Source organism: Notothenia rossii (assembly GCF_949606895.1).
Source record: "Notothenia rossii genome assembly, chromosome: 3".
NCBI classification, from domain to species: domain Eukaryota; kingdom Metazoa; phylum Chordata; class Actinopteri; order Perciformes; family Nototheniidae; genus Notothenia; species Notothenia rossii.
In genome coordinates this window covers 18615932-18640725 of record NC_136901.1, presented here as the reverse complement: position 1 = coordinate 18640725, position 24794 = coordinate 18615932, and the positions used below count along the sequence as shown (strand labels likewise).

Below are 24794 nucleotides of genomic sequence, written 5' to 3'. Positions count from 1 at the left end.
AAATTCTTCCGTTCCTGAAAATAGCATCAGTTTTCTTTCATCCTGGCCCAGGGAAACCTCCTCTTCAGTTTGAATGAGCACCTTAACTTTAATGATAACGCTGTGATCCCTCACCTTGGACACCAGCGGGGTGGAGACATTGTGGATGACGTCAGGTTTGACCCCATTAGCTTTGGGTCTCTTATAGAGTGCCAGGCGACTTCTTCTGCGGCCCTTGTCCCCGTTGGCCAGAGACCCATTGTGCCTGTGAAACATAGAAGAAATGTTACGCACTTTCCACTAACATATACATCGCTGCAGTTATTATCCAGTGGAAAGTCGACGACGCTGAAGTTGGCTTCCGATTCAGAGCATCCGATTCGGCAGTTAAGGGGAAAGTTAAGGGACATTTAATTTACAGCGCTGAGCGAACAATCCTCCGTGTTTGAACCTCTTAAATCGCTGCATAGCCGATTTATTTGGACTGGATTATCCCAGAGTCTAAAGATGATTTATAACCCAGTTTGAGATTTGTGAAACCTTTATTCTATTTGTGAAAATACGAAAAAGGGAGATTTCAGTGCTTTTTTCACATGTAGACCACATTAGACCAGGTCCTGATCTAAAACCACTATACCTAGACTCATCAAATCTGGACTGGATTATTTGTGAAACCTTTATTCTATTTGTGAAAATACAAACAAGGGAGATTTTGCAGCTTTTTTTTTATCTAGATCATATTAGACCAGGTCCTGATCTGAAACAACTAGACCTACATTCATCAAATCTGGACTGGATTATCCCAGAGAGTCTAAAGATTCTTTATAACACAGTTTCAGATTTGTGAAACCTTTATTCTATTTATGAAAATACAAAAAAGGGAGATTTTGCAGCTTTTTTAAAATCTAGACCACATTAGACCAGGTCCTGATCTAAAACCACTATACCTAGACTCATCAAATCTGGACTGGATTATCCCAGAGAGTCTAAAGATTCTTTATAACACAGTTTCAGATTTGTGAAGCCTTTATTCTATTTGTGAAAATACAAAAAGGGAGATTTTGATGCTTTATTTTGTATCTAGACCACATTAGATCAGGTCCTGATCTAAAACCACTTGACCTAGACTCATCAAATCTGGACTGGATTATCCCAGAGGGTCTAAAGATTCTTTATAACTCAGTTTTAGATTTGTGAAACCTTAATTCTATTTTAGAAAATACAAAAAAGGGAGATTTCAGTGCTTTTTTTACATGTAGACCACATTAGACCAGGTCCTGATCTAAAACCACTAGACCTAGACTCGTCAAATCTGGACTGGATTATCCCAGAGAGTCTAAAGATTCTTTATAACACAGTCTCAGATTTGTGAAACCTTTATTCTATAAAACCTTATACCTTAAAACCTTATCTTAATTCCAAGGGCAGCGGTCAGTGCAGCTGACAGTAATACACCTCTGTGCTGCTCACATGCTGAAGTTGATCAGTATGAAGTTGTCCATGCTTCAGTGCAGAAAGGAGACAAAACTATTTTTTTTGTACTGTTTTGCCCTCCTTCAAAATGCTACTGTATTTGGCCAGGTATTGTCAATTTCAAGGTGTATGGTACATGTTTTTTCATCAAAGACTGAAACTAATGGGTGCAAGAAACATCTCTCAGCACTGCAGGAGGCCATACGGACAAAGAAGTCAGAAAATATCAATTTCAAAAATGAAGATGAAGACCACACACCTGCTGATTTTGAAGACATGCACAGATCTCTCACAAAATCATCCCCTTTCTTTGCTCCTATCAAAGAGGTGGTCACACAAGCACAGGAGGAAGCAGGGAAGGAGGATGACGCAAACGGATCATGCCAGCCAAATCCTCATTATTGTGACACACTTGTGGAAATAATTCTCCATTACGCTGGTACTGTGCCTCTTTGGACAGGTCTGATGCTTAAAGATCTTGGCAAAACCTGTGACAGTAATGCTGTTGTAGAGAACTGGTTCCGCACAACAACAAAAAGTGATCCTTTCATCAAAATTGTACAGAAGAGCAGGAGACTTTCTCCAGCTACAGCAAGAGTTTGTGATTGGAAGACTCAAGGGCGTTGCAATAATGAAAAAACAGGTAAATCCTTCAAAAACATACGCTGAAGACAAAAGACAATCTGAGGGACCAGAGACACTTCCTCTGTCACAAGAGGAGACATGGAGGAAGCGAAGTAAAACGCAGAAAAGAAAGTCGAAGTACTTCAGCCCCCCTACTCCAACTGCTCAGAGAAAAAAGTATAAACTGTCTGAAACAGATGCAAGGGAAAAGCAAAAGGGATGCTGTCCACATTGGGGAGGAGAGGGAACAATTGGACAGCAAACTGTGTCAATGACAACACTTGCACAGTGGACAACCTCCTGTACAACCTGCATCTCGCAATAAAAAGGAGACATTACATTACATTGCATTTAGCTGACGCTTTTATCCAAAGCGACTTACAATAAGTACATTCGACCAGGAAGATACAACCTTGAAGAAAACAGAATCATATAAGTACATCAGGTTTCATAGAGCCAAACATTTCAAGTGCTACTCAACTGGCTTTAGATAAGCCAGTCCTTTGTTAGTATATAAGTGCTTTGTTAGTAATTCTATCTCTGGAAGTGGAGTCGAAAGAGATGAGTTTTCAGTCTGCGCCGGAAGATGTGCAAGCTATCTGCTGTCCTGATTTCAATGGGGAGCTCATTCCACCCTTTTAGAGCCAGGATAGCAAACCCACGTGTTTTTGCTGATGAGAACTTGGGCCCCCCTCACAGTGCGGGTGCAGCGAGCTGTTTGGTCGATGCAGAGCGGAGTGCACGTGCTGGGGTGTACAGTTTAACCATGTCCTGGATGTAGGAAGGGCCAGATCCATTCGCAGCATGGTACGCAAGTACCAGTGTCTTGAAGTGGATTCTAGCAGTTACTGGAAGCCAGTGAAGGGAGCGGAGGAGCGGCGTGGTTTGGGAAAACTTTGGAAGGTTGAAGACCAGACGAGCCGCTGCATTCTGGATGAGCTGCAGAGGTCGGATGGCACATGCAGGTAGACCAGCCAGGAGGGAGTTGCGGTAGTCTAGGCGTGAGATGACGAGAGCCTGGACCAGAACCTGCGCTGTTTTCTGGGTCAGCTGGGGACGTATCCTCCTGATGTTGTAAAGAGTGTATCTGCAGCAGCGGGTTGTAGCAGCGATGTTTGCAGTTTAGGACAGTTTGTTATCTAGGGTCACACCCAGATTCCTTGCAGTCTGAGTCGGGGAAACACCAGAGGTGCGGATGTTGATTGTTAGGTCAAGAGTGGGACAATCTTTTCCCGGAAGGAAAAGCAGTTCAGTCTTGTCAAGGTTGAGCTTGAGGTGATGAGCAGACATCCAATGAGAGATGTCAGCTAGACAAGCAGAGATGCGTGTGACGACCTGGGTCTCTGAGCGGGGAAAGGACAGAATTAATTGGGTGTCGTCAGCGTAGCATTGGTATGAAAAACCATGCGGGCTAATGACAGATCCGAGCGAGTTTGTGTACAAGGAGAAGAGGAGGGGACCAAGAACAGAGCCCTGAGGGACCCCTGCAGTTAATTGACAAGGGTCGGACTCGGACCCTCTCCAAGTTACCCTGTAGGTGCGGTCTTTGAGGTATGAGGTGAGGAGGGAAAGTGCAGTGCCTGAAATTCCAAGTTCTTGGAGAGTGCGAAGGAGGATCTGATGATTCACCGTGTCGAATGCAGCAGACAGGTCCAGAAGGATGATGACAGAGGAGAGGGATGCTGCTTTAGCAGTGTTCAGTTCTTCAGAGACAGCAAGGAGGGCAGTTTCTGTTGAGTGACCTGCCTTGAAACCAGACTGGTGCGGATCAAGAAGGTTGTTCTGATGGAGATAACAGGAGAGTTGTATAAAGACAGCGCGTTCAAATGTTTTAGACAGGAACGGGAGGAGAGAGACAGGCCAGTAGTTTATAACATCAGAAGGGTTGAGAGTGGGTTTCTTTAGGAGAGGGTTTACTCTTGCCTCCTTGAGACTGTTTGGAAAGTGACCAGAAGTTAGAGAAGTGTTGATGAAATGGGTGAGAAACGGTAGAATATCAGGAGCGATAGTCTGAAGGAGGTTTGAGGGGATAGGGTCCAGAGGACAGTAGGGCTGTAGCGATACACTAATCTCACGATACGATACACGATATTCAACTCACGATACGATATATATCACGATATTCAGCCAACGATACGATTCGATACGATTCGATATAATTCGATACACTTACATCATTTTCTGAAAGATTTTAAAGGGACAGTGTGATTTTGGTGACATCTTGTGAGTGTTCCATTGACTTGGATTGAATTAATTCAACTGAAAACTGAAAGCATCAATTATACAATATATGGCTCTGACTAGACAGAGAGTCTACAGCTTGCAAATGCTGGACAAAATGACTCAAAAGATGTGGTGAGAAAATTTGTTTCATTTATTGAAACAGTGCCAACTGTAGCTTACAAGCCTTTGAAACGTAAGTACATAAAGTGCAGTATCACAATGGACAATTGAAAAGAATTAAAAGGTGCAGCAGGTGGCCTGTTCTGAACAGATTATTTTACAGCATTTTTAGCTTAACACAGAATATGAGGTAGCCAATAATTCAAATCACTAAGAACAACATTTAATGTAAAATGTACCTGCCAATAATTCAAGTTTAAAGAAGTAACATTTAAGCCAAAAACACTAAACAGAAAGGCTCCTCTCTACATAAATGCATCTACATTGTCTTCAGATTTTTGTTCAGGAATATAATCTGATCAACGTGGTCTGGGAGAAGTGCACTTCTCTGAGCAGTGACGATGGCCCATTCCCAAACCACCCCCTACACCCTACCCCTCCGTTTGCGCATTCACGTGGAGGGTCCGCCATATTGAGGGCTGTTCCAAAGCAACGAGTGTGGAGCGGTGTGGAGGGGGAGTGGGCTATCAAGCCCTCAAACAGCGAGTCTGCAGGGGTGCTGACTTGAGACCGGTCTCTACCTGACCGGAGTCACGCTGTGTGTGTCCGTCAGGAAACAAGCTGTTAACAAGTAGTTCCAGCAAACATCCACTGATAAACTGCGATGTTAACAACCTCATGATAACCTCATATGTTTTGAAGCTAGGATCGTACCTGTGTTTAGTCTAGAAAAAGGTAAATGTGTGCATTTTATTATAAAGTTGTGTATATTTACAGACCGTTGCAAAAACTAAGAAGCTTATAAACATCAGGTTTAAAACTAAAAGAGCCTTGAAACACAATGAAAGATGTTAGGAGTTTTATTTGAGTAATTAATTTAAACTTTTTGTCTAAGAGATGCTGATTTGAAACCGTTGTTACATACAGTTACGGCATTTCCTGTTTCTGCCGGAGAGAGGGGAGGCCGTCCCAAAGCTTGCTGCTGTATTTACTCCCTCCATCTGACAGGAGGAAGCCTCGTTGAGCTGCGAGTGTAGCTACAGACGGAGTTCACTCCGTCGAGGGAGGGGTTTGGGATTGGGCCGATATCTCCGGCGGTAGAGAAGACCCTCTCCAGTGTGGTTAATGTTTGCCGCCATTCTCCTGAACCGCTTCGCACTCACTGCGAGAAGAAGACACCGGCGTCTGTGTATCTAGAAATGCTCTACAGCGACACTAGCGGCTCGGCTGGCTGACATAATCGCTCTTCATGCAAAGCGAACGGGGGGGGGAATGGGCAGCGAGCAGAGTGCCAGGCGGAACACGGGGGATTTGAATGATACTTAATGTATCGATACCCGCGGCTGAAATATCGATACTTTCTCGGGAAACAAAATATCGATGTATATCGCAGGATCGATTAAATTGCACAGCCCTAGCGGACAGGTGGTAGGACGGGCAGAGGTAACGAGGGTAAGAACTTCACTTGGAGAGAGAGGGGAGAAGGAGGTCAGTGTGTGGGTGAAAGGTGAGTCAGAAAAAGAAGAGCGAATATCATCAACCTTTTTTTCAAAGTAGTTAACAAAGTTGCTTGACAGAAGGGAGGAGGGGGAAGGGGCTTTGGGGGGGTCCAAGAGGGTGGAGAAGATTGAAAATATTTTTGGGGGATTGGAATAGGAAGATTGGATCTTATCTTGAAAGAAAGTGCTTTTTGCCTGAGAGATCGAAGCGGAGAAAGAGGAGAGGAGAGCCTGATAGGTTAGGAGGTCGTCATGGTGTTTGGATTTCCACCATTTCCGCTCTGCTGCCCGAAGATTGGTTCTATTAGCACGCAGTGCGTCATTTAGCCAGGGAGCAGGAGGGGACTGACGAGCCTGCCGAGATGTGAGAGGACAGAGAGAGGACAGAGAGGATGAGAGAGTAGAGAGGAGAGTTTCTGTAGCAGAGTTTGGAGGCAGGAGTTGGAACGAGTCAGAGGAAGGGAGGGCTGAGAGCACCGATGAGGCAAAGGTAGAGGGGGAGAGGGAACGAAGGTTACGGCGGACAGTTGCAGAATTAGAAGAGATTAGTTTGTTATGTTTGGAAAGGGGTAGAGAGAATGAAATGAAGAAGTGATCGGATGTATGTGTGGAGCGGGTTTACAGAGAGGTTAGAAGTAGAGCAGTTCCTTGAGAATATGAGGACATTGCCAGCGTTATCAGTTGGTGGGGATGGAGACAGTGAGAAAGCAAAGGTGGTTAACAGAGATGTTAGTTTGTCTATCTTCCCTGTCTGGAGGTTGAAGGTATAGTGGTTTTAGATCAGGACCTGGTCTAATGTGGTCAGGATGCGAAAAAAGCACTGAAATCTCCCTTATTTGTATTTTCACAAATAGAATAAAGGTTTCACAAATCTGAAATGGTGTTATAAAGAATCTTTAGACTCTCTGGGATAATCCAGTCCAGATTTGATGAGTCTAGGTATAGTGGTTTTAGATCAGGACCTGGTCTAATGTGGTCTACATGTGAAAAAAACACTGACATCTCCCTTTTTTGTACTTTCACAAATAGAATAAAGGTTTCACAAATCTCAAACTGGGTTATAAATAATCTTTAGACTCTCTGGGATAATCCAGTCCAAATAAATCGGCTATGCAGCGATTTAAGAGGTTCAAACACGGAGGATTGTTCGCTCAGCGCTGTAAATTAAACGTCCCTTAACTTTCCCCTTAACTGCCGAATCGGATGCTCTGAATCGGAAATCAACTTCAGCGTCGTACTACTGGCCTAGTTAAATCAAAGTGGTAACTTTTTTTTGGCTAGGCAGTGTAGTTTTACACACAGTCAAATTTGACTTTCTCAGGACTTAAAAGAGTTTTTGGAGGCAGACCCCCAAAAAGAAAACATATATATACACACATACAAGGTCATCATCTTGACAGTTTTGTATGCTCATCCGTGAGCAGAGCATCAAGTTGGCATTCCTAACAGCTGAATGCGGCGATTACCATGTTGTTCAGCAAAACGCCTCAAACAAACTTATTAAGATCTAAAGCTTTACTGAGTTTTGAATCAATGCTGAGTACAGCCAAACTTGACAGTCTCTTCTCTGTCATTGTAGACCGCAAATACCTCATCAGTTCCGTGTACTTGAGTCCGAATGTCACTTTTCCCCATGATATACAGCGTACTGTTCAAAGCCGTGTGATTTATTCGGAGTCTAGCCATCATGATTTCCTCCCTTCTGTTTCTTTCTTTATGAATATTAATTGTAATTGTATTTTGTACTTTGTGATAGTCCTTGCCTTTCTGGTCTTTCTCCCACCTTTTCTGACAGATCTCCATCCCTTTTTTCTTAATTACTGCTTTTCCTTCTCCTTTACCAAGTTGAACTGGTAGTGTTATTTGCTTTTGTAGTGCAGTTTTTGCTAATCTATCAGCACACTCGTTCCCTTTCACCCCCTCATGTGCAGGCACCCAGCAGAACTGCAGATCTGTGCAGTCTTAACAGGCTATGATTCAGTTCTATGAGAATGTCTTCTCTAGTAGTTGTTGTTGATTGTATGCTTTGTAATATGGACAATGAATCTGTGCATATAACCACCCTATCTGGTCTGACCTCTTCAACCCACTGCAATCCTATTATTACAGCAAGCATTTCTGCTGTATACACTGATAATTGATCAGATGTTCTTTTTAAAATAGATATTTTAAAGTCTGGGATGTATATGCCAACTCCAACACGCTCTTCCTTGTTCTTAGAGCCATCTGTATAAATTTGTAGGTAATTGTAGTACTTTTCGTTCAGATACATACTTGTTTTAATTCCCACTTCATTTATTTGCCACTCTTTTTTCCTTTCTATGATATTCATATCTATGTTAGCTTCTGGGAACAGCCATGGGGGAACACTGCTAAATGGAGTTGCTTTGGCAAACGTGATATTCTCCACTCCATATGCCCTCGTTCTTTCCTTACTCGTCCAGCCAAAACCACGTCCCTGGAATTTTGCATATTCCCAGCAATCCTGTAATATTCTGTTTGAAATATTTTCTTCTCCACTACCTTGTAGTCTGACCCAGTATGACAGAGCAAGTTTCTCTCTTCTGATCTCCAGAGGTGTCTCTCCTGCTTCTATCAGAACTGCATTAATAGGGGATGACTTTATTGCTCCAATACACAGCCGCAATGCTTTATATTGTATTCTATCAATTTTTAAAAGCGATGTTTTTGCTGCTGCTCCATATACTATACAACCGTAATCTATTGTGGACCTCATAATTGATCTGTAAATGTCTATTAATGCTTGTTTATCTGCGCCCCAGTTGCATCCAGCTATAGCTCGCAATAAATGTAATACTTTTTTGCATTTTGTTTCCACTTGATTAATATGCATTTTCCATGTGTATTTGCTATCAAACCACAGTCCTAGGTATTTGAACTAATTTACCTTTGTCATTGGACGCTCATATAGTGTTAGCTGTTGGCCATCAATCTTGCGTTTGTTTGTAAATACCATGTAGCATGACTTGCTTTCTGACATTTTGAATCCCCAGTTATATGACCACCTCTGCACTTTTGTAATCGCTCTAGCTATATTCTCCATTACGTATGGGGCATTTCTTCCCCTCATCCAAATAGCCCCATCATCTGCGTACAGAGCCGATTGTATGCATGTGTCTAAGCATGTAAATATATCATTAATCATGATGTTAAATAATATTGGACTGACTGCACTCCCTTGGGGAATACCATTTTCTATTTCAAAATAGTTGGAAATATCTGCTCCAACCTTTACTCTAAATGTCCTGTCTGTTAAAAAGGCCCTTACCCAATTGTACATTCTCCCTCCAATACCCATTCTACCCAATTTGATCAGTAACCCATCCCTCCACATAGAGTCATACGCCTTTTCAATGTCAAAGTACACTATTGCCATTATCTCTTTCATTTTCAATGTTTTTTCCACATCGTTACTCACTCTTACTAGCGCATCTATTGTGGAACGCCCTTTACGAAATCCGCTCTGAAAACTACTCAGCAGCCCTTTCTGTTCCAGTACATGTGAGAGCCTACTGACAATGATCTTTTCCATCCATTTACATAGGTGTGATGTAAGAGCTATTGGTCTGTAGTTACTAGGGTTAGCTGTATCTTTCCCTGGCTTATTGAATGGTAGCACAATTGCTGTTTTCCACACACTTGGCATATCTCCTTCTCTCCAGATTTTATTGAAAAGACTCAACACCATTTTCATAGTTTCCATAGGTAATTGTCTAAACATAGCATAGCATAGCTGGTCTTGTCCTGGGGCTGTATATCCTGTACCTTGTAAGGCTATTTTGAGTTCTGACATTGTAAATTCCACGTCCAGAGCCGACCTATTATCCTGTCTCTTCTCCTTCACGTTTTCATTCTCTGCTAGTAACTGCTGTTTTTGCTGCCTATGCATATCACTGAGATGCTCCCCACTATGTACTGCTGCAAGTGTCCTTCCTAACATATCTGCCTTCTCTTTATCTGTCACTGCCAGCCTCTCCCCATCCACCGAGGCTGGAATTTTAATGGATTTCCTTTTCCCACTCATCCGCTTAAACATGGACCAGACATCACCTAATTTAACTCCTCTGCCAATGGTAGAACAAAATTCTCTCCATGTTCTCTTTTTTGTATATTTAATTGTCCTTCGAGCAGATGCCCTTTTCCTTTGAAACTCTATAACATTATTTTGCGTCATGTTTTCCTTTAATTCTCTAAATGCATTATTTCGCTCTTTAATAGCCCTGCTGCATTCCTCATTCCACCATGGCACCACTTTCTTCCTACCCTTGATTGTTGTTTTGGGTATACTGTTCTCTGCTGCATTCAGTATATGTTGCGTTATTTGGCTTGTAATGACCTCTATGCTTCCCTCTGATGTTAGCAGGTGTACCGACTCCTCACACCATATCCTACATTTCCCCCAATCAGCTTTAGCAAAGCACCACCTGGTTATTACACCTCCTTCCTGCATATATACATTAGTATTCATTTTAGTAAGCACTGGATAATGGTCACTTCCTACAGTGGAGCTATTCAAAACAAACCATTCGCATGTATGAACCAAACAGTTTGACACTAATGTCAGATCCAGGCATGAGACTTTCCCCCTGTGTACATCTACTCTTGTGCCATGTCCATCATTAAGGCATACTAGTGTTCTTTCCTCCAGCATTTCTTCCACTATATTTCCGTTACTATCTGTATGGTTGCTGCCCCATAGACTGTTGTGTGCATTGAAATCACCACACCAAACTTCCTTCCTATGTTTATTGCCTGCTATTTCTTTAAATATATCAGTGGTTAGATGTTTACATGGGTTGTATAAATTGATTATCCTAATGTTATCTTGTTTCCTAGGGTTGCAAATTTCCACTATAATACTCTATATCATCAGGAGATTGCACCTCCCTATATACCACACCATCTTTGAGAAACGTGGCACACCCTCCACCATTTTGACTATTAGCTCTATCATGCCTTATACAGCTAAATCCTGGAATGACAAAGTCTAATTGAGGTCGTAACCAGGTTTCTTGCACACATATTACCTCAGGGACAACCTCTAGCTCATATATATATTTCTTGAATTCTTGACCATTAGCTATGAGGCTTCTTGCGTTCCACTGTAGTATGTGCAGAACCATGATTAAGGATCTAACCCTCATCCTGATTTTCATTTCCCCCAGCTCCATTTATAGCTAGCATTGCATGTATCTGATCTGCTTTAATATCTTTCATGTCTAGGAATTTTCCAGCTGCCTCCACAATGGCTTTGATTCTATCACTTTTCTTTTTTAACTGGAATGCAACATTTACAATATGGCATATGAATACCACAAAATGCACCTTTTTCACTCCTAGAACATCATCATCCTCTTTACTCTTGGTGGCGCTGTGGGGTTGGATTTGAAGATTACTTTTTGGTGTGTTCCTGCCATTTTGTATTGTAATGCTCTGCTCCATTACACTAGGGGTCTTAATGGTTGTTATTGTTCCCCTTACTTTCTTTATTGCTTCTGCGTATGAAACTTTGTTTGTAATCTTAACCCTCTGCACCTCTCTGGCCTCTCTCTGCACTTCACATCCTCCAAACGCAGCACTGTGATCTCCTCCGCAGTTACAACATTTAACCTTTGCATCCTTTTCACATTTTCCATACTCATGTTTTCCTCCGCATCTCGCACACCTTAGCTGCCCTTTACACTGCTGCGCTGTGTGCCCCATTCATTGACATGCGTAACACCTGAGAGGTTTGGGAATGTACTCCCTAACAGTGAAGTTCAAATATCCCATTTGTACTGCCTTAGTGAGGTTCTCTCAAACTGAATGAGAACTGATAATGTTTCTTTGAATGTGCCATCCCGTTTGCTTTTAAGCCTTGTAACTTCCACTACTTTACCTCCTTTTAATTCACTTTTAATATCTTCCACTGACATGTCCAATGGCACTCCTGAAATTACTCCTCTCAGTTTTGCCATTGCTCCTGGTAAATGCGCCTTCATTTTCTCCCCATTCAGTGAGTTCATTCTCAGAATCTTTTCCTGCTGCTGTTTGTTATTGGCATGTATCAAAACCCGCTTGTTGTTCATGAATTTAGCAAACTTAATTTTTCCAATCTCTTTTTCAATTGCTTTGGTAAGTTTAATCGGGTGGTAATGCCCACCATCCTGATTGAATTCTATTACAACTTTCCACTCGTGTTCTAGTTCTTTATCCAACATTGCTTGGCTGACACTTTGACTGATTTTTGATTTTTTGCTTTGATTAGCCTTGTCGGCTTCACCCGACCAATCCGACCACCTTCTAGCTCTTTCTGAACTATCTCTTTCTTTCAAAGATCTTTTCTTCCTCGCAGCTTTGGATATCATCCATTCCATATCGTCTCTTTGGCTACCATCTGAGCTGGTTGACATGATGAAACACTCAATGTGCAGTTTATGCAAATCCACCAAAAAATAACAGTCCAATGCTACCGTTTCTGTATGTATCCGAGTTTTCCGATTCTCTCTGAGCTTTCTGTCACGCGTCTCCGACTTCACTTCCACTTCCGGGTCTCCTGTGGCCTGGCGTCCTCGAGCCAAAAGCCCAAGAGCACATTTCGACGCTGATATAATACTTGTAATAAGTGGCGTTCAGGGCCGGGGGAGGGGTTACAAGACTCGCGTCGTGTGCTGCATTCACTTGCACTTGGACATCAGAGACTTTCTCTCATAAATGTCAGATGAGCCAAAACTTTTTTTAAAACAAAGATGCCAACTGGGGTGGCAGCTGGGGTGGCAAGGCCTATTTTTAAGGTGGCAGTTGCCACCCCATGCCATTCGTATTTGGATGGCATCTTCTTGTGAAGTCAAATAAGCTATTTTTCCTTTTAGTAACTGTCTCCATAGACACTTACACTGGGGACGCTCGGGGCATGTCCCCACTGTTGGGGAAATATTTTCCAAGGCATGTCCCCACTGTTGGGGAAATATTTTCCGGGGCATGTCCCCACTGTTGAGGAAATATTTTCCAAGGCTTTGACCCAGTTGATCGGTTAATACTGTCCTGACTGAGCACATGCACCTGTAACCTTGGCTGCTCTGCTCACAGTGTGTTGTCTCCCTGCTCCTGCCTGTTGGCGTCAGCTGATAGAGGTGTTATGATTCTATCTTGTTATGCACAATGTTGATTATTCTCTCTGAACTAGCTAAATACATGGGTCTGGGGTAGAGTTCTTCAGAATTGACGTGGCAACTCTACCATGAAGTCAGAACCTCTGACTCTTGGACTTGTTTCGTGAATTCCCCGGCCGAAGCTCCAAATAAACCCATCAGTGTTCGACATCAAAGCTCCAGCTCTCCCTGTGTCTCCTTTGAGTCGGTGACTCCTCATGCATTGCTACACAGAAGTTTCCCCCACACCCACCACTTTTGGAAATGGACAATTTTGTCCCCACCACTTTGCATAAGGGTAATTATTTAAAAATCTTCGGAAAATGCTGTGCACAAAGAATTGTACACTTTGGGAAAGGTTTATTAGCACAAGAGAACATGTCAAATCTGGAGGACTGTTCATACCTTCTGGGTGTATTTCTGGTTACCCCTGTGGCGCAGTTTGGACCTGCGGCACGTTTAATATTAGTAATAATTGAGTAGAGAATAAAATAGCAATTGTTGCTCCCGCTTTGCAGCAGCGTAGCATAGTCACTGCACTAGTTGTCAAAAAAAGTATTGTAAGCATATGTATGTATGTATTGTATGTAAACAATATATGCATGTCTTTTTTCCAGGGGGCGGTTAATGCAGTGGTGTTTTTTAAATCTCAAGTGTCCCCACCACTTTTCCGAACAAAGTGCCCATGACTGTCTCAAATAAGGTATTTTCCAATAGACTGGGCACATTATTTAATTCATCTCAACAGGCCCCACCTTGTCTAACAGAATAAACCAAGAGAGCAGTGAGAGGGTTATATTGTGATGGCAACTGGTTCAATAAGAACAAGCACAAACATAAGAGTATTTGTTTAATCAAGCATAGCCTAATAAAGTGTGGTCTTTGACGCTGTAGTTGAGGGACATCAATTGGACAAGCATCTGACAGAGCCACTGGTTACCCTGCAGTGTTAGAAAATAAATATATTTTTGTTTTTGTTCAAGATCAAGATCTAACCTATTCATTTACTGGGCCTGGTAACTCATTGAATCCTATCCGACTTGGCTAGTCATTAGCATTTCTCTACTATTTATGGTTATAGAAAACATGAAATAATAGCTAATTTATGTTTTATTTATGTTCAAGGACCCTGACCTTGGCCAGGAAAAACAGGCACTCGCTTGTTTAATTATTTTGTGGTCTAGATTTCTTAAAAATCTTTTTTGCGTGTGTTTATAAATTACCTCGAGGGCCGTACCAAATGGTCTCGCGGTCCGTATACGGTCCGGAGGCTCCCCACCCCTGGTTCACACGGTGCCGCAAACGTTACGTTACCAGACCTTCCCACTTTGGGATGCGTTATCATTTGAGGGCTCCGTTTCCGCAGTTCCGTTACGGCCTCGTGTGGACGAACCGTCCATACGATAAAGAACTATAGCGGATAACACGTGTTTCGTCCCCGTGTGGAAGGGGCCTTAGATGTGTCCTGGGTCAGGGTCCTATAACTCACACTGATATATGACTCACACTCAGCAAACATATAGGCAGGCTTGGGGAGTAACAGCAACACACTCTCACTCCCTAAACGTCCAGGAGTGACGCTTGGTCAGGGACCCCGTGGCGTGCAGTTGGGACGCGCCGAGGCTCCTTCAAAGAGGCAACGTGGGCAACACCTCCGCTTCTCCGTCCCGCGGGCCCACCACCTACGGGAAACAGCGATGGGGTCGGGTGCGCTGCCAGAAGGGTGAAAGTGAAAGCAGAGGGTCTCGACGGACCAGACCCGGGCGACAGAAGCTGGCTTTGGGGAGGTGGAACGTCACCTCTCTGGGGGGGAAGGAGCCGGAGCTTGTGTGGGATGTGGAGCGTTTCTAGTTGGATCTGGTTGGGCTCACCTCTACGCACAGCGTTGGCTCTGGAACCTTACTTCTGGATAGGAGTTGGACTCTATTCTTCTCCGGAGTTGCTCAAGGTGTGAGGCGCCGGGCGGGTGTGGGGATACTCACAAGTCCCCGGTTGGGTGCTTCGTTGTTGGAGTTTACTCCAGTGGACGAGAGGGTCGCCTCCCTACGCCTGCGGGTTATGGGGGGGAAAACTCTGACTGTTGTGTGTGCTTATGCACCAAACAGCAGTTCAGAGTATACGGCCTTCTTGGAGACTCTGGAAAGAGTCCTGTATGGGGCTCCTGAAGGGGACTCTTTAATCTTGCTGGGAGATTTCAACGCACATGTGGGCAATGATGGAGACACTTGGAGGGGCGTGACTGGGAGGAACCGTCCCCCTGATCTGAACCGGAGTGGTGGTTTGTTACTGGACTTCTGTGCTAGTCATGGATTGGCCATAACAAACACCATGTTCGAACATAAGGATGCTCATAAGTGTACGTGGTACCAGGCAGAAGGTCCATGATCGATTTTGTTATTGTATCATCGGACCTGAGGCCGTATAATTTGGACACTCGGGTAAAGAGAGGGGCGGAGTTGTCAACTGATCACCATCTGGTGGTGAGTTGGGTCGAGTGGCGGGGAAGCCTCTGGATAGACCTGGTAAGCCCAAACGTGTAGTTCGGGTGAACTGGGAATGTCTGGAGGTGGCCCAAGTTCAGGAGGCCTTCAACTCACACCTCCGGCGGAGCTTTTCGGGCATTCCTGTGGAGGTTGGGGACATTGAACCAGAGTGGCCAGTGTTCAAAGCCTCTATTGCCGAAGCCGCGGCAGGGAGCTGTGGTCTCTGGCGGTAACCTTCGAACCTCCTGGTGGACACCGGTGGTCAGGGAAGCCGTACGACTGAAGAAGGAGGCCTTCAGGGATTTGTTATCCCGGGGGAATCCAGAGGCAGTTGCAAGGTACCGACAGGCCCGAAGGGCAGCAGCCTCAGCCATGGCCGAGGCAAAGCAGCGGGTGTGGGAGAAGTTCGGAGAAGACATGGAAAAGGACTTTCGGGCGGCACCAAAGTTTTTCTGGAAAACTGTCCGACACCTCAGGAGGGGGAAGCAGGGAACCATCCAAGCTGTGTACAGTAAGGATGGGGGACTTTGTTGACCTCAACTGATGGAGTGTTAGGGCGTTGGAAGGAACACTTGGAGGAACTCCTGAACCCGACAACTCCGCCCTCTATGTTAGAGGCAGAGCAGGAGTATGACGGGGGATCAACACCAATCTCCCGGGGGGAGGTCACTGAGGTCGTCAAACAACTCCACAGTGGCAAAGCCCCGGGGGTGGATGAGATCCGCCCAGAAATGCTGAAGGCTATGGGTGTTGAGGGACTGTCATGGTTGACACATCTCATCCACGTTGCGTGGAAGTCGGAAACAGTACCAAAGGAGTGGCAGACCGGGGTTGTGGTTCCCCTTTTCAAAAAGAGGGAACAGTTGAACCACTCCTCCTTCTCGTCGAAAGGAGCCAGTTGAGGTGGTTCGGGCACCTAGTAAGGATGCCACCTGGGCGCCTCCCTAGGGAGGTGTTCCAGGCATGTCCAGCTGGGAGGAGATCGAGAGGACCTAGGACCAGGTGGAGGGATTATATCTCTTCGCTGGTCTGGGAGCGCCTTGGGATCCCCCAGTAAGAGCTGGTGGATGTGGCCAGGGAAAAGAAAGTTTGGGGCTCTCTGCTGGAACTGCTACCCCCGCGACCCGACCACGGAAAAGCGAGAGAAGATGGATGGATGGATGGACAATGCTTTTGTGTTTTTCCCCTTAAATTCTGAGAAACAACTTGTTTTCTCTGAAATGTGGAGCGCCAAAGAGACTACACTACCCACAATCCCCAGCTGTTGTTGTGACTACGCCTGTCCGCTTCGCGACAAACCCCGTGATTAATCTTCAAGCTCCGGGATTGGTTGTTGGAGTGGCAGTGCGCCAAGGTTACGCCGAGCGTCAAGCTCTTTGAAATGGAACGAAACCACGGCAGACTATTCAAAACTGGACTCGAACGCCCCCCGAGAACTACACATGCTGGCTATTGTGTTTCGCAACATGTTCTCTATGGCACGTCTCTACTGGGAATTGTAGTTTTAAAAGACGTTTTCGTTTTTCCCAAAATTAGAAGTTGCCAGTATTAAACTGTATACAGCCCAGGAGGTTTAGGCGCTAGGAAACATATTAGTGTTTACAAATGTAAAAGATGTAATTACTAAATGGGTGAAAATCGCTTGTATTCATAATGGGCAGCATTAATATATACCCACATGACAGCTCATTGTTACTTTGTAATTCTACTCCACTACAATTCAGAGGTTAAGCTGGTATTTTTACTCCACTACATTTATTTTTATTTTATTTTAGTTACTTTGCAGATTCTGATTAATGATGTGAAATATAAACAACCCTTAAATCAGACTTTAGTTACACCTGAGTAAAATTCAGGGAAGGTGATTGTCAAGTGCCAACAATCAGAAGAGATATTTGATAGTTGGTGCTTGAGAAGACTAAACATTTATTTGCAGATCTCTATAAAGTATATTAATTACTCGTTATTCTCTACTAATAGTTAATTAAAAACTGTATATAATGGCTATTTTGCACATCCCTTTCAAGATTTCAAGATTTTCTAAGGTTTATTGACATATCATATACACAACTACGGTGTACTTATGCAATGAATGAAAAACTTGGGTCACAGGTTCCTCTACAGTGCATTACAAGACATCTATCAATATGTGTGTACAGTATACCTCCACCATTAAACTGTCATATTCTGCACGTTTCTTATACTATCTACATACATAAGAGTATCATTAATGTGTATAATATCAGTTATAATAAGTGCTTCAACATAGTTAACATTGCAGGAAAGCAATATATTAGACGTTTAGTACTTTGTCAGGCTTAATATTTATCTGTAGATAAATACTCCCAAAGCTTTTTTATTATTTGAAAGAAGACCTTAACCTAAAGTATTCTTTAATGTGTTAATAAAGGTTAATTAGTTTGCCTGTTTTGCACATCCTCATATTAATATCTTTGTACATCCAGCACTAAACTGTTTTATTGTAGAGATCACTTACAGTGTCTTCTTGATTTTTTATATTCTATATTTCTAACATTGACCTTCTACTTTCCCCCTATGAAAGTATGTACTCTTATAATTTGTTTTCATCAAATAACATTATTCAACAAAAATAACATTATTCAACAAAAATAATTCAATAACGTGCTTTAACCACTAGGCGGTGCACACAAGGTACACACAGCATACTAATAATAACTTTGTATTATTAGTGTAGGACACTTATGTATGTATAACATCTGAAGATGTGTAGTTTTATTCATGTTTTTACATAATTTTACAGGATATTGCTATACTATTTCTCATGTTTTACTTCTACACATTAATATCTGATTTGTAAAACATCACAGACAGAAAGGTATATCTGTCATTTAATGGTAAGCTATTGAAATTGTGATTCCATAGATGTGTTTCCCATCAACCAAATCCCCTGACTATTCTCTCAACTTAGTATTTACATTCTTATATTCAAAGAAAATCAGTAATATCTTTAAAAACGTGCATTGCGGCTGAAACATCCAATCAGCGAGCTGAGGATCTTTCCTACGTCTGTTTCCGGTATTGTTCCTGTAATGAGAGTTCACATTTATGCTACATTGAAGGGTGGAATTGACTACACATCTTCAGAAACATAATTTATTTCATATATAACTCATAGCAAATAAAGTATAAAAATATAAGTAATAAAAAGATAAAACACTGGCATGTAATTTACGTTAGAATAAATAGAATGGTTTTGAATAATAGATGAGAGTAAAATCTACGTCACGTTAGAGCCCCGCCCACTTTTGGGGAAACCAACGTTGTCATTTGAACGGCGATCAAGCCTGAAGCCACAGAGATATTCTGTTACTGTCCTTTCTTCTTAGAGGAAGTACAGCCACACTTAACTTTGGACTTGTTTTAATGTTTGAAGTGCAATAAACGTCACAGCAGCTTTTTGGCATGTTAAAACTATTATTTTCTGCCTCGCTCATGTAACAGCTGGCGAAATTACAGCCTCGCCTACTGATTTTAATTTAACCATATATCGAGCCCGATTCTCGATCTCAAATGTATGCTCTAAAATGATATTTATAAATGACTTATCATTATTATAAGCAAGACAATACTTGGCAAAGATATGTAGAAAATAAACGTATTTAAGATACGTTCATAACAAACGTAACGTGGGAGAAAATACGTTTCTCACTAAACGTAATTGAGAATGCGGTTTAGTTCTGTGGGAACGTAATTTTTAGGAGACAGGGGCCCTTTCTCATTTCTCTAACTCCCCTCCTCGACTCCCCTCCTCGACTCCTATCCTCGAGACTTAGCCCCGCCCACAGGGGATGCGAGCAAAGGAGCCGAGGAGGGGAGCCGAGGAGAGAGGAGGGGAAGCAGCAGGCGGTTAGAGAAATGAGAACTCCTCTCCTCTAAGCGGTAATTTTAAAGATATTATTTGAATTATTTGAACGATTAAAGTAACGTATTATAGCAGAACGTTTTATACAGTGTATTTCTGGTATATTCATTTTAATGTCACTTTATATATTCATGTGTGTTAATTTTGAAGGGACAAAGTACATTTTTACTCTTAAATATAGAGGTTTTTTCATATATTCCTGAAAACGATGTCCCATTTTTAGTAATAATAGATTAGCGCAATAGTCTTTTCTTCCACTCTTATGTGTAATCAAAAGGGTGTTTTTTTTTGGCTATGTGTGGGTAGGTATAATACAAATGACCTGTGACCTCTGCCTTGCAGTTCCCAGACATCTGGAGAGGCCCTGAGTCTCTGGCTTCCCCTGTTAATTACAAAAAACCATTGTTGATTAACCCAAAGGGAGATTTGCCTTAGATATAATGCAGTTAAAGTCTTGTTAAATTAATGATTCATTTCCTGTAGACCCCAAAAGAGGCCTTGAGAATTGGGTCACACAGTAAACGAGACCATAGTCCTTTGTTTTCATTTTTAAATGTAATCATTCCAGATAGCTGACTTTTAGGTGAGAAGAAGGTCAGGGAAGACCTTAGGGCATGGGAACAGTTAACTTCTGTTGGTTGACTGATTCTGTGACCGTCATGGGATGATGGCGTTTGGATATTTACAAGTATGGCTTTCATAAAGAAAAACAGGTGACATTTGTATGATGGGCTGCATAGGGATAATGTGTGTGCGTTCTGTCAAAGAGTCCTCTGTCATGACTCCAAATCATTGATTGGGGGACTGCCTGAGGGCAGAGGGACAGAAACACACACACGCACAAGAGATGAAGCAACAGATGGAATCGACAAACTGCTGACTCACTGCCTGGGGTCCCGCCCAGGAGTGAAACCAGCCAATGGAACACTGCCAACTCACTGGCTAGCTCGCTCAGAAGTGAACTCGCCAATAACCAAGAGCTAGGGAGGAGCAAGTGATAAAACTCCTCCCACCTGTGTATAAATGTTGTTTATTTTTGATGTTCGGCGCTCTTGTTTTGACTGGCCGTTACTGAGAAGTGTCTCACGCGGTGGTAGAACCTGAGCCCGGAGTACTCTGCATTTTGAAGCTGCTTTTGCAGAGTGCTTCGTGATTAGGTGATTAGGTGTTGTATCTTTTACCATTAAAAGCAAATATTATTGTTTAACCCTTATCCTGGTTGCTTTGAGTTTTTCCTTCTTTTGAGAACCCGCTCATATAGGAACGGCGCGGAGCAGAGGTTCTGCCCCAACAACGTCCATTAATGATGACAGGAGGCACAGCAGCCCTGTGTCTGTCCCTCAGTCTGATGGACAGATGTGTTCATGACCACTTATATATTTACTTTGATTCATTCACACACACACACACACACACACACACACACACACACACACACACACACACACACACACACACACACACACACACACACACACACACACACACACACACACACACACACACACACACACACACACACACACACACACACACACACACACACACACACACACACACACACAGACAGACAGACAGACAGACAGACAGACAGACAGACAGACAGACAGACAGACAGACAGACAGACAGACAGACAGACAGACACATAAATATGTATATATTTATATACATATATACAATTTCAGAATCAAACAGAGCACTCTCATAATAACGTAACACTATCAGAGACTGGATATATATCCCCCCCCCCCCCTCTCCCCTCTCTGGTCGCTACAATGAGGGAAATAAATTACGGGCCAAAGGTTTTATTTACAAGTATTAAAAGTAAGCAGAGGACACCAAACCAACTGAGACCTGTCTGTCCGCTGCATCTACGCACACACTGTACCACACACACCTACACTGTACCACACATACCTACAGCTCCTAAAGCATATAATCAGCCGTTGTGTATTTTATTATGTGAAGCTTTCTGCACGGACCTCACAGCTGTTCTCACTGTAAACATCTCGTTGCGATGAGAGCAGTTAATAAAATAGTATCCAGGGGATGCATGCAGAGCTGTCATTGGCTGAGATTAAGTCCGGCCGTGCGTCACCACTCTTTAGAGGCTTCTCAATTCTTAAATTTCCCCTCCTCGACTACCCTCCTCGAATCCTATCCTCGAGACTTAGTCCCGCCCACAGGAGATGCGAGCGGAGGACTGAGGAGGGGAAGCGAGGAGAGAGGAGGGGAAGCAGCAGGCAGTTATAGAAATGAGAACTCCTCCCCTCTGAGCGGTCATTTTAAAGAGACGTCCATTAATGATGACAGGAGACACAGCAGCACTCTGTCTGATGGAAAGATGTGTTGATGACGACTTATATATTTACTTTGAATTCATTGAGATTGCAGTATAATGAGAGAATAACAGGCTACAGATGCGGACACACACACACAAATATATTTATATAAATATATACAATTTAAAGTATGAGAGCACTCTCATAATAACGTAACACAATCAGATACTGGATATACCCCCCCCTCTCTCTGGTCACTGAAATGGGGAATTGAAATTACGGGCTAAAAGTTGTATTGTATTCAAAGTAAGCAGAGGACACCAAACCAACTGAGACCCTTCTGTCCGCCGCATCTACGCACTGTACAACACACACACCTACACACTGTACCACACACACACCGACACACTGTACCACACACAAACCTACACACTGTACCACACATACCTACAGCTCCTAAAGCATAATCAGGCTATTTTATTATGTGAAGCACTAAATGGTCTTAGAAAAATATCGACTCTGTTTGTAGTTATCTACTAAACGAAAGCAAGTAAAGAGAGTAGGCCTGTTATACTGAGTGATATATATTATACAAACTGCTCTGCTTTCTGCACGGACCTCACAGCTGTTCTCTCTGGAAACATCGCAACACGATGAAAGCAGTTTCTAAAATCATATCCAGGGAATGTATGCAGAGCTGTCATTGGCTGAGATAAGTCCGGCCGTGCGTCACGCCTCCACCGTTCCCGGAAATGCATCCGCAGAGGAGCCGTGGAGGAACAATCAGTGTATCCTCGGTTATAGCTCCTCCACGAGAGCCTCCTCAACGCTCGATCCTCGGTGTGCATTTAGAGAAATGAGATGTCCTTCCAAATGGCACGCTGAAATTCATTTCCGGGTCACTACCGAAGGACCGAGGAGTCGAGGAGTCGAGGAGTCGAGGAGGGGAAATTTGAGTATTGAGAAGCCTCTTTTGAAACATCTCTGTTCCCGGAAATGCATCCACGAAGGAGCCGTGGAGGACCATGGAGGACCCATCAGTGTATCCTCGGTTATAGCTCCTCCAGAGAGCCTCCTCGACGTTCGATCCTCGGTCCTCAAAGTGCATTCAGAGAAATTAGATGTCCTTCAACATGGCGCGCTGAAATTCATTTCCGGGTCACGGAGGACCGATGAGTCGAGGAGTCGAGGAGTCGAAGAGGGGGATTTGATGTGTGAATTTATGTTTCATCCAATCACAGAGCTTGTTGACTTATCACGAGGTTTGTCGCAAAGCGGGTAGTGTAGTCTCTTTGGTGCACATTGCCTTTAAGAGCTGCCGACATAAACGGATGCGGTTCTTCCATGAGCGTCAAATACCGCCGCCGATGGGAATACATCGCAATCAGTTGAAAGCTATTTGCGTCCGTTTATGAAGCTGAAGGAGCCTCGGTGCTTCACAACTGCACGCCACGGGACCCTGACCAAGCGTCGCTCCTGGACGCTTAGGGAGTGAGAGTGTGTTGGTAACAGATTACATGTAATGGGATTACTTAATCAGGATGCAAAAAAAAGGGAATTGTATTTCATAAAAAAAGATGTAATGAGATTGCTGTTACATTTCTACGATTACTAGAAGGATAACAATGTTAAAATACACTGAAAAAACTGAAACATTGACTTTAATTAAATGTATTATGTCAACAAATTTCACCTAAATGTATTTAGTTTTTTCAGTGTACATTTAAAAAAAAAAAAAAAGAATATATTATAGGTACAGTAGAAGTACTCACTGCATTTTCTTTATGGTTTACATTAAGGCTACTTTCATTATTTTTTAATTATATATTATTTCAATGCAGTTTGTGAACACCTGATTTATTAACTAAATGACTGTTTACTTTTAATTCAAATTAAAACAGCATTTGTAAACTGTACTGTTCTATAATATAAGAGGACACATTTTTGATCTTACATTTAAAATATCTTTGTTTCTTCTTTTCTAAAGTCACATTGTTCTATTGTCTTATACAATACACTTAAAAACATCTTATTATTATTTATGTTTCTCTTGTATTTATTTGCATTGAGGTAATCCATGTAACAGAAAGTAATCAGGTTACATTACTTTTATATTGTGACACTCAGCTTAAGTTACTGATAAATTGTTTTAAAGGTAATAATTGTAGCATATTACATTTATAAAGTAACCCTTCCAACCCTACATATAGACGTTGTACATCAGCAGAAATGTCTCTCTATGGACTCACCCTAAGACGATGAGCTCGCCGTACTTGACGGGCTCCTTGTCCTCGGGGAAGACTCCGTCGTGGGGGGTGGAGCTTGAGCCCAGGGGGGCCGAGGGCTGGCTCTTGTTGCAGGATGGGCGCAGCTCCAGAGATGGGGGGGGACACAGCGCCTCTGAGCTACCCTCCAAAACCATGCCCACCGGCCACAACTGGGGCTCGCTGCTAGGGGGGGAAGAGAGAGAGAGGGAGAGAGAGAGAGAGAGAGAGAGGGGGAGAGAGGGAGAGAGAGAGTTAGAACACTTGATTTGCTGATGAGAGTCAGAATCCCGCTTATTACACGGCCACATACTAAATAAACGGACAACTTGACTCCAAATATTAATTGAAAATGATTTTATCTACTTAAATATTATTGTATTGCTTCTGCTAAGAAGAAACACTTTGTTCGCACCAACGGCTGGAACTGCAACAACAAAAACAACAACAACAACAACAACAACAAAGTTAATTAAAATGAGGGCAGCACTGATCGAGGTAACTGTCTAATCAGTTCACAGTTTCTGTTCCACTAACAGTAAGTCTTTACTTCCTGTCTGTCTTCTTCTGCTGTTCTCGTGAGTGTTTACTTCCTGCCTGCCTTCTTCTGTGGAGTTATCTGACGTCCTAGGCCGTATCTCATTTCCGAGATTCCCCTCCTCGACTACTATGCCTGTGTCTTAGTCCTGCCCACAGGAGATGCGAGTGCACTCTAAAAACGAATTCAGGTGACCTTTCACCTCCACTTAATTAAATGCATGGTTGCAAGATAAAAATGTGAGTTAATTGAT

General features: G+C 43.0%; 1 protein-coding gene across 1 annotated transcript in view; it reads right to left on the bottom strand.

Annotated features, from left to right (window-relative positions):
• peli3 (pellino E3 ubiquitin protein ligase family member 3) overlaps nt 1–24794 on the bottom strand; it is an 80780-nt gene that overhangs the window by 21910 nt on the left and 34076 nt on the right. The window contains 2 exon segments of the mRNA XM_079671744.1: nt 115–244; nt 23989–24189. Of these exon segments, the coding sequence (XP_079527870.1) occupies nt 115–244; nt 23989–24161 (303 nt within the window). The 5' untranslated portion in view covers nt 24162–24189.